This window comes from Gavialis gangeticus, unplaced genomic scaffold (assembly GCF_001723915.1).
Source record: "Gavialis gangeticus isolate Ggan-Ray unplaced genomic scaffold, GavGan_comp1, whole genome shotgun sequence".
NCBI classification, from domain to species: domain Eukaryota; kingdom Metazoa; phylum Chordata; order Crocodylia; family Gavialidae; genus Gavialis; species Gavialis gangeticus.
Genome location: NW_017728993.1, coordinates 9,389,902 through 9,400,981, shown reverse-complemented (window position 1 = coordinate 9,400,981; position 11,080 = coordinate 9,389,902). Strand labels below are relative to the sequence as shown.

The window sequence follows — 11,080 nt, the reverse complement described above, 5'->3', positions numbered from 1 at the left end:
GGGGGGGGTGTCTTTCAAGATCCATATTTAAAGTTATTCAGGGTTCTGCCAGCAGCAGTAGCCCACTAGGGAGATAATGGTTTCCAGACATGAAAATTGGAGGACCTTAACCAGGACAGAATGTCGTCTTGGTTGGGTGATCCCAAGGGTGTGATTTCCTTTGCCTTTAATTCTACATTTACAGGCTGGTCATATTCTCAGGGCCATTTGCTGAAGGAAGTGGTGGAAGGGTAAGGGCTAAGAGTAAAAAAATAATGGTAATTTCATTAACTTTTTAGGTGTATGCAAGGCAATGTGATTTTAGTCTAGCAATTTGCAACGTGGTTGTTGCAGCAGGCGTATACAGCATGCACTCTTCTGCACTCCATGCCACCCCCAAAACAAAGTTTGACACCTCATTATACAAGATGTGGTTGTAGATATTTTTGCTGTCTGTGGAACTTATGTTCTTTATTCACAAGTGTGCCAAACACCACAGATGCCACATGCATGATTTAGAAGAATATTCTGACAAAGGATACAGTGAGGTGGGAAGACTTCAGTTAAGTTAATTTTCTCTTTCCTTTTCCCATTTTATTTCCTCCCTGATGTATTTTTCTTTATCTTGTGAATCATGGTGCTATGTGTTTTGTACAGACCAATTTTTCAAACCTCTGCAAGGAAGGTTTCTGTTCCATTATAAAAGATCTGGCTAATTAGCAAAACATTATACTTCCGTGGTCACACAGGACCTAACATAAGTAGATTTGAAGGATAAAGACCACAGAAAGTCATTTCACCATATGACTCAGTGTTTTCTACCTTTAACTTCAGCTCCTTTAACCAGTACCAAACTTTTCTTGTATTTAATAAAATATAGATATAGATATATATCTATATATAGAGATATATCTGTTGAACATTGCCTATGGCAGAACATGGTCCCTCCTCCAAAGGGATGACAGAACTTGGAAGGGGTTTGGGGTCAGCAGCATTCCCCCTGACCCTAGAACTCAACAAACACAAAACCTTGAAGGGGAGGCACCCTACTTGCAGGGGTCCAGTGTCAAATCCAGAGGGTTCTCCATGTAGGAACGGGACAGCTGAATGATCCTGGACCCAGCATCTGTCTGAGAGAGCTGTGGGCCAGGAGGCAGCTGCTATGCTGTGGGGAGAGGAGAGCCAGTGTCGGGGGAGATTCGGGTCAGGAGGCATCGCTGCAGTGGGTGTCAAAGACACATGTTTCCTCCTTCAAGGCCCATGGCCCTTGCCAACACTTGGGGTCATGTCAGGCAGCTGACCCAAGTTTGGGAGCTGCCTATCTCTGCCAAGGCTGTGTCACTCCCCCACAGTAGGAGCTGGGCAAGGAGTGGGGCCATGGGGAGTGGAAGAGCTCCCCCGGGCCTCCCAGCTGGTGTGTAGATGAGCTGGGGCCTCTGGGCTCTGCTGCCAGAAGCTGCCTCAGTGACCCCTTGGCCCAGTGGGCTGGTGGGCTGTGTTTCCCCACTGTTTTGAGCACTCCTGCACTGTTCAGGACTGACTTAGAGCTGCTTGGGAGGGTGGTGTCAAGGCACATGGTGTGACAGTGAGCACCTGGGGGTAGTGAACTGGGCCTGGAAGGGGTGTGGTGTCCCTGACAGCCCTAATATTAGGTCTCAGGCAGCCCAGAACTGCTCCACTTGCCCACTGCTGCTCCCCAGAGTGGGCACCAGCAGATGATTTCCTGCCTGCTCAGACCAGGAAGGCTGGAAGGGTTTGGTGGCTCCTACACACCATCTCCTGTCCTGGCTCCCCATTGCCCCCCAGCATCCCACATCCAGGGCACGGTAGGGGAATGTTCTCCCACAGCTGGCATCCTGGACACCCCCTTGGGTTCCTCTGTGGTACCCCCATTCCTTTTCCCCCCAGGAAAGAGTCCCCGGAGTGGGGCTTGCCATGCTGTATGAGGCTGGGTGCAGCCTGTTCCACCGCTCCTTCCTGGGAGGGCTATATGTTCTCTGCGGGAGCCAGTGCTGATACCTGTCAGGGGTGTCATAGGTGGACCCCATGTAGGGTCATTAACTAGGGTTGCCATATTTCCAGTTTCAAAAAAGAGGACACCTGTTTTGGGAGGAGAAGGGGTATATGACTGTCGGGGGGCAGTGATATGTCTATGCCCTACCTCTGCCCCACACTCCCAAGCCACAGCCCCCCCAGCCCTGCTGCTGCCCCTCACTCCCAACCTTCAGCCCCCCTGTGCCCTCCATCCCTGTTGCCGACATAGCCCCCTGCTGCCCCCGAAGAATCCCGCCTCCCCACCCTGCTGCAGATGCACGCACACATGCATGCACCTCTGCCTGCATCTGCCGGGGCCTGTGCACAGCGTATGATGCCCCGTGCCCCCTCCCCCAAGCCCCAAGCAGCTCCTTGCTAGAGTAAGCCAGGAAGTGCCGGGAAAGCAGAGGCAGAGCAAAATCCTGGACGTTTCCTAATATTTTGAAAAACCTCCCGGATGGAGATGGGAGGACCCAAAAAGAGGACATGTCTGGGAAAACCTGGGCACATGGTAACCCTACATTAACTCCCTATCCTGCCATTTCCACTCTCTCAGCTTTACTGTGCTGTGTGGTGTCTCCTCCAAACAGCAGGTGGCTATCTGGAGCCCCCAGTCATGTGGCTCACAAGCCCAGATGTAAGCACCCCCTGGCCTGTCCATTTCCCTTGTGTATGTCACGATTCGTTCCTCGTCCTGGTTTTGTAGCCCTTAGCACCAGGAGTCCACCATGTGTGGCCTGGGCTCAGAGGGTGTAACCGGAGTTTCTTCTCTTCTTCGTTTTGCCGGTGCCTTGTACACACATCTCTCGTGGTTTTTGCTTCCCCGCCGGTCAGCAGCAAGCAGTGGGGCCACCGGGGCCCCTTTGCCAATCAGTGGCAGGGAAGCAAAAAACAGTTTTTGCTTCCCTGTCAATCAGTGGTAAATGGCCTGGCCAGCAGGGCCCCTCCGCCAGTCAGGGCTGGGTGGAGCAAGCAGTAAAATGAAAAAAATTTAAGGAGCTGCTGCAGGGGGGAATTCCTCTGTGATTTACAGAGATCCCTGCTCATGTACTCTGCAGGTGTTCAGCTTCCTGTCCTGGATCTGCCATGCTGGCCACTGCGCGCTGGCCTTCCACACACACATGTGGAGCCTGCAGACAAAGGTGGGGGTTGCTTAGCTTTCAGGAGTTCAGGTGGGATGGAGCAGGTCTGGGGCTGCCATGGAACTGTGATTTCAGGCGGGGGTTTGGGGCTACCTGTGCTGTGAAAACTGGAGTCACCCAGCACCCATTGGACTTCACCCATGGATTGGATCAGAGGGGTGGGGAAAAGCACTGTTGAGGTGCTTGCCAGCCTATCCATGTGTGCAACCCTAGAGTCACCTTGGCAGGGAGAGCCGAGCAGCTGAGACAAGGGATCCCACGGGGGCATCCTTCCATTACATGTGTCCCTTTCCTGGACAGGGAGGAAGGTCTAGGGGTTTTTTTGCAAAGGACCATTTTTTTGTCTCATTCCAACTCCACTGTAACTGCAGCAGTTATTGGACATACCTGCGTGCTATCTCCTGTCCCTGATCTGGGGGTGCTCTGTCAAAACTGCTGTTTACCCTTTTGCCTGAGGAGTGCAATAAATGTTAGTGATGCTTTTCCACTGCTCTTTGGGGAGGAGGAGCTATTTACACATGAGCGCTTGAGGTATCTGTGCTTAAACTCCGCTCTTCCATAAAGTACTGAGAGCAAATAGCAAACATGGGTCAATTGCCTGGCTGTATAATCCCATTAAATAGGAAATACTATTTCAAGTACCCAAGGGGGTAGGAGGGGAGGGAGACCTGGTGCCTTGGGTGGGATCCAGGCTTCAGCAGGGGAGGGTGGGGATGGGGGGGAAAGCAGGCGATTCATTCGCCTGAGAGAAGGTGATGACCACAGGGAGTGGCCTATGGTGGCTTCAGCCTTCCTTTTGCCTTTCTTTGTCCTCCCTTCCCTGCCCTGGGGGCTCCACGTTTCCCCCAGGGCCTGTGGGCTGCATAAAGCTGGGGCAGACCTTACCATCATGGATTGCATGGCATCTGACTTGTCAGGAGAAGAAGTATAGGGAAGACTGGCTGCGAGTCCTGCGGGTTGTATTAGTGACCGCTGCCCTGCTGTTGAAGAGTTGGTACGGTGCATTGGCATGTGAGAGCACTTGCTCCAGAACAGCCATGGCCCCTGTGTAGGGAGTGGTGTCCCACAGCCTCCTACTTTTCCAGTGGAGTCCCTGCGGGTGACTTCTCCAGAACAATCCTGGTCCTATGGATATATGGGAAGTGTCGACTGCCCTGTTCATGGTGAGGAAGTTGGACAGGTCCATTTAAATAGCATCTTTGGTCTGCAGCCCATGAACCGCTTTGTAGCATCAAGCACACGGTAATAATGCCTCTTCATCAGTATGGTCTTGGCAAGACACTGTGACCAGTCTCTGTCGTGCCCCTGCATGCCCATCTGCTGGGTGATGCATTTGAAGACATCTCTTATTTGATGTCCTATCTGGAGCTGGTGCTAGATGTCCTTCTCACCCCAAATGGCAATGAGATCCTGCTGATTCAGATTATCCCCTACTCAACAAAATTGAAATGGAATATTTAAGGCTTTATCCTTTCTCTAGGTGAAAGTGATTTTTGAATGCGTTAGGCAAAACCAGAAAAATTTTTGGTTCAACGTTCAGATCTAACCAAAATCTCAAGCAATCATTTTGGAGAATGCAAGGTGAAGAGAGTTGATATTATGGATTGTAGATACCCAAAACAAGAAATACAGTTTCCTTTTATTTTTATTTTATTCTCCACAAAAGCCTTTGGATAGAGTAAGAAAGTGGAGTGCTATTAAAATATTTCAGGCAAGCTTTTTGTTAATTTTCACCCACCTACATACGTGGCTGTTATTCTTATTTTCTTTACAGCTGTATAGAGCTCAGCAGCCTCACCTGATAAGCCTTAGTTGGCTTCATTCACCCTTGAATCTGATGTTGTCTCTCCCTCTTCCCCCAAATTGTAGAATGTTTTAATATTTGTAACTGTGCTTCATGATTACCTAGCTGGGGATGTGATTTTTCCCCAACTCAGGCAATTTCTCTAATTCATTACTGGAGACGAAACAAAGACTGGCTTGTGATGCACCTCATAGACTAAACAGTAAAGTACAAAGACCCTGTTGAAATTGAGGGAAAATTACCCTTGAGTTCAGTGAATGCTGGATAAGGCCATAAATCCATAAAAACAAGAAGACCAATTTCAGATTTAAATATTACTACATTTCAACAGCTTGCATGTGACTGAAGGACTATATGATAAACTTTTAAAAAATAAACAAAAACACCACCTCCCCCCACCCCACCCCCAAGTTCGCTGCACTGTTAGACCACTTCAGAAAGCACACCATGGGGTGTTAATGCTGAGTGCAGACAAGCATGGGTTGCTGACGCAATATGACCCAACGTGAGCCTGATGGGATCTGGTAATGTTTATTATGGCGTTGTAACCTACAACACTGAAATCCGACGCTGCATCCATCCAGGGTTACCTTCGAGCGCTCTTTGTGCCCTGATTGTCTGTTTGGTTACATCTGTAGAGCACTTTCTGCAGTAAATGTAAGTTCTAATCTGGCCTATATTAATATCTATTTAGATTCTTTTTTCTTTAAAGAGGAATCTTTCTGTAGGAATACTTGAGCCCTGCATTAAAAGAAAATAATCAATCTTTAATCTGGAAAACCATGAATGACTGGTGCCTTCCAAGACCAGGGGGCACTGTGGCAGTGAGTAGGGGGCTGCCTGCAGCCACCGCTGGCAGCAGTAGCAGAGAGGGGTGGGTGGGGGCGGGTGGTAATGGCCCACAGAAGCGGGTGGCAGCTTTGGCAGCAGCCAGTCTCAGGGGGGCACATGCCCTCCCCATGTCTTCCCGATGCCTGACCTATGTGGAAAACCAACCCGTTTCTTTGGGGTTTGATTCCCACATCATAGAGTAAACAACCTACTATGTGGTCCCTGATTTAAGTGGTAGTGTTTGGAGATCTAGATGTATACCATGGTATCCGAGGAGCTGTGGAAAAAAAACAAAACTGAAATTTTCTTTTAAGAAGAGGCTCTGATCTTAAAAAAAAAAAAAAAAAAAAAAGGAGGAAAAAAAGAAAAGTAAAAATGTAATATGGTCTGTAATGGTAGAATAACTATGCAGGACAACAAAAAAGCTTTAAGGAAATGCATTACTGTAATCAAATTTTCATTTTTCTATAATTACTTAATTATAACTTATAGCCCAGCTCACAGCTAATTACATTTTAGACTATTTGATACATTTGTTGAATAGGATTAATTTAGCTAGTGTAAAGACTATAAATTCTGATCTAAGTAGGCAGCTGTTTAGAAAAATTGATGGCAATTTAACTAAATCTAAACGATTTGAAAAACATGTAATATTCCTAGTGAATAGGTTATTTTTACATTAAGAGAAATAAAGCCAGCAAATATAGTGCAAATTTAGTTTGAATTCTGTATTTTGTCTAAGTGTTCACTTTTTGCCAAATTCCTATCTAGTACTTTTTGATTAAAGGAGTATGCTGTAGCTTACCATCTCCAGAACTATAAACCCTGAGAGCTGACAATGACAAACAATAGGTTACAGCTTTCAAACTTTGGGTACAGTGTCCTCAGCGCCTGATCTTTTCACATTCTCATTGAGGCTGTTCCTGGTTCTCTGTCTTGACAGGAGTATACAGATTGATAGGCCATGTTAGATGAATTGACTTCGTTTTGAGCTTTCTAATGAGTATGTGTAACCAGTTTGTTGCCTTTTTTGATGTTCTTGGATTGGTGAACTACTCCTGCGAGGAATTACCCTTGGTGTTAAAAATGTGAATTTTATTTCGAGTGTGAATTTAAGTGTTATGTAACATCAGTTGGGGAAAAAAAATGGAAAACGGGAGAGCAGAGTACATATGAAGTATTCAGGTTTTTCAGGATTTTCAGTTTTGCAAAGGCATGTACCAATTAGAGGAGGAAAATGTAAGCCAATCTGATTTAGAAGCATTTATAATGAAAACTTTGGAAGGAAGAGGGAAGGAGACCAGATTGTATCTTATCTAGCACCTTGTTTGGAGCTGGACATCTACAGGATCATATCATCCATCTCCTGGTTGTCAGTACATGATGGTTCCTTGCAATACATTATCAAGTGCTTTGTCCAGAGTAGTTTTAAATGTGCAAAGGAATGGGACTGCCATTGGAGAGTCTTCCACAGCCTAGTACGTCTCCTTGCCCATAAGCTAGACCTGATCTTCATTGCATATTTTTTCTTCCTTAAATTCGTTGTGGCAGTTTTTGCTGTCTTTTCTCTAATTTCCACAGTATCTGATCAGCTCAGTGCTCTGACACACTTATCCTGTCTGAGTAGGGAAGCAGTACAGAGAGAGCGCTGAGGCACAAAGGATGGAAACATCGCCTGACATCTCATTGGTGCTGCCATTTTTTCTATGGTGCTGCCATTTTTTTTTCACCCAGCGAAGCAGATCAGCTGTGTCATGATGCATTGCAGCACAGCTGATATGCTTCATTTGGCAGTTTCTGTTTCTAGCCATAGAGACCAAGTCACTTGTCCAAGGCAGTACAGGAAATCCGTAGCAGAACAGGAAATTGCATCGAGATCTTGTGCCCAACACTAGTACCATAAGCACTGTACCAATCTGTCCCTAGTTGCATGCCTTCTCCCATCACAAAGAATTCCTCTCCGTGTCTGAAATACCTGTAGACAGTTTATTATGTTACTTCAGAGCCCCAGCTGTCACATAACCAAGACCCATATATTTAGCTCCTGTAATCTTTCTTCATAACTTGGTCTCTCCAGTCCTTTAAATCAGTTTTGTCGTGTTCCTTGGCCTCTGTTTTTTTTAGGGTGCGTATATACTTGTGCGCACTAATACTGCTGCAATCTCACTAGAGTGCATGTATGTCGGAATACTAAGCTTGCCTGTTAAATAAATGGGTCAGCAGAATCCTTTAAATATTTCATGAAGAAGAGAAAACATTTCAAGTATTGTCATTATTCTGGCATTTTGTATTAGGTAACATTCCCTTCATCTTGATTACCATGAAAACAGCCAGACAGCTATATTGTCCTCGGTAAAGACTGCTGGGTAGAAGCATCTTTTTGTGAAACTTGCTTGACTTGTCATATTCCTACAAATAGGAAAGGAATTCAGATGCTTTAGAAAAAATAACTAGACCTGGTAATGGCAATGGCATTTGGGTGGCTTTTGTCAAAGAAAACCCTTAAATAGAAAGCGTTTGTCTCTTGATTTTCAAAGGCTCTTGTCATATTGGGATTTGTAATTGTACAGGATAGCCTTTATGTACATTTGAGCATACTGCGTTTCCTTAGCAAAGGGATACCCTGTTTTCCATGTTACAAACTACATATTTACTGTACTCTGAAAACTATAACTACACAGAAGAGTAAAACTGAGAAAATAAGCAATGTGCCTGTGCCTCTCATTCTGCTGTTTTGTCTTCCTTCAAAAAAATTAAAACAAAGTTGGCCCTTTTCCTGTTCATTTTTTGTCATCCTTTCCCATCACTTTTGTCTCTTTCTGCTGGAGAAAGAGATGTGGCTAGCAAGTGCTCTGGGGACTAAGTGTGGCCTTGAGGCACAGTTAAGGAGCAGTTCTCTTCACAAAATTGAACAATGAATTAAAAGCTGTCATAGGTGCCATGTTTAGATAATTTCTCTTTAGATTGATCTTTTTTTAGAATGAGCAAAAAATGATCCTTTAAACCATATTCATTATTTTCCTTAAACATATGAGAGGAGAATAAACATTTTCTCTCTCAAATTGACAGTGATGGAAATAGACACTTGTGTAGGGCATACAGACAAAGTTAAGTTAAATCCGAGGCTGTTTTTTTTCTTGCACAAAGCAAACCTTACAGTTAATTGTCAGAGAACATTACACTATTAATACAATATCCTTTTTTCTTTGAAAATAGCATAGTGACTAACATGTTGAAAATTTAATTTTTAGTGAGCTTTAAAGCTGCAATTTTGTGGTCTGTCTTGAAATCATAATGAAAAATAGAGTAGTCTTCAAATTAATTCAGTTTTTTTGTCTTTTCTTTCCATAAAGGAAATAAGAAAGCTAAATTAGCACTAAAGTGTTACTTCTGAATTCAGGGTCACATCTTGTCCTCCTTTTGTGCATGAACTGATGACAGGATAATAGCCTTGACTGTCCAAAACAAAATTGAATTTTGAGAGAGAGAGCACTGAGAGGTTAGCATTGCTTATTTTCTCCTGTGCACTTTTTCATACACTGTCTTAATACAGCACACTCGTGCCTGAAATAGACTTTTGTGTGGAATACCAATACATCTCACTGAAAGGAGGGTGATAATATACTGCTCAACTCTGATACACCTAAGGTCCTTGTAACTGATGGGATTTATATTTCATATGCCCCATGCTTTCTTTCTATCACTTAATCATCATTCAGCTGTAGTTTTCTTTGAAGTGCTAGATAACACAGTGTAAGTACCAAACAATGCATATTTATTCTGTTTTAAATTGATTTTTTTGTGAACTGGTTGTCTTCATTTTTCTTTAAACAGATAAACAATCAGATATTGTATGGAAGAAGCCATCAGAATGCCTCTGCAATAATTAAGACCTCCCCATCAAAGGTCAAGTTGGTTTTCATTCGGTAAGAACAGTCCTCATCAACTTATTTCATTGTATTTGGGTTTATCCATGAATGGTCTCATTTGTAATTGTGCTGAGATACTTTATTTCTCTCAATGTAATATTTACAGAGATTACTTGTAGGTAGAAATAGGGAGGCACCTGCACAGAATACAGAATTGCAGTACTGAAGAGACAGCCATTTGAGGAACGCCAGGCAAGTGAGGAGTTGCAAAGCTTCTTGATGGACATGAGAAGGATAGTTTCTAAAAAGGGTTTTGGGATGATATTAAACTCAGTGTTTTTCAGCAGGAAGAGCAGAAAATTGCAATTGTGGACAATGACGTCTTCCTCCTCCTTAGCATCTAGTCATTCTGGTTTCTGATTCCATTCAGCCAAATACGAATCTGAAGATTCGATGCTGATTTGGAAAATCAGTGATTCAGCCATATAGACACAGCTTTAAATGTTTTTTCTGCATATCTCAAGGTACCAGGCATGTCTTGTGAGCACTGAGATAGTAGGGTGGATGGAGTGTCCCACAGGAGTGCAGGAGAGGCCCTGCATGCTCAGCGGTGGACCTGGAAGTGGGCATTTCCGGGTCCACCACCAAGCATGTAGGGGACCCCCCCAGCTACAGGGGGACCCCAGGTGCTCCCCCAGACCTAGGAGGCACCAGTTGCTGAGCTGGGGGAAGGGGGAAGAGTCCCCCACGCGCTCCACGGTAGACCCGGAAGTGGACTGGAATTGCTGCTGGTCCACTTCTGAGTCTGCCGTTGAGCGTGCTGAGAACCACCCCCCTCCCCCCCCACCCTTTTGTGGGATGCTCCATCCTCCCCACCATGTCAGTGTTCACAAGTCACCTGGTACCTTAAGATATGTAGAAAAAACATTTAAAGCTGTGTCTATATCCAAATATCCACATCTTTCCGAATCGATTTGGAGGGTTTTGATTAAATTTGGAGAGATTAAAGGGTCTCCTGATTCTATTTGGATTCGGAGATTCAGCCGCCAAATTGGGCCGAATCTTTGCTGAATCTAATCGGTGACCTAAGCTTCGCACAGCCCTAGTGGAAAGCATTAGGGTCTGGGTACTCTACCACTCCCTGGTGGCATTTTAGCAGCACTGCAGCCCTTAAAACGAAGTGGGAAATTATTTTGGGTGGAGGGCCGCTTAATTAGTTTTGGCGAGCTGTCAAGGGCAGTATGGGTAGCCTCCCCCCTTGATGGTTGCCCCACCCTCTTGTTGACATCTTGGGACTTCAAGTCCCACCCCTGACCTTTGCCACTGGAAGTCCCTCTCCTTGCCCCCCTTGGAAATACTCCTTTTGAGGGGGAGGGGGTTGCCATTTTAGAACCAGAAAAAAAACAGGTCATACACTAAAA

General features: G+C 45.0%; 1 protein-coding gene across 1 annotated transcript in view; it reads left to right on the top strand.

The window, feature by feature from the left end:
* The window catches only part of PATJ (PATJ, crumbs cell polarity complex component), a 288,426-nt gene that overhangs the window by 175,294 nt on the left and 102,052 nt on the right, over positions 1 to 11,080 (top strand). Inside the window, exon 30 of the mRNA XM_019501199.1 lies at positions 9,625 to 9,716. Within this exon, the coding sequence (XP_019356744.1) occupies positions 9,625 to 9,716 (92 nt within the window). The remainder of the gene's footprint in view (positions 1 to 9,624; positions 9,717 to 11,080) is intronic.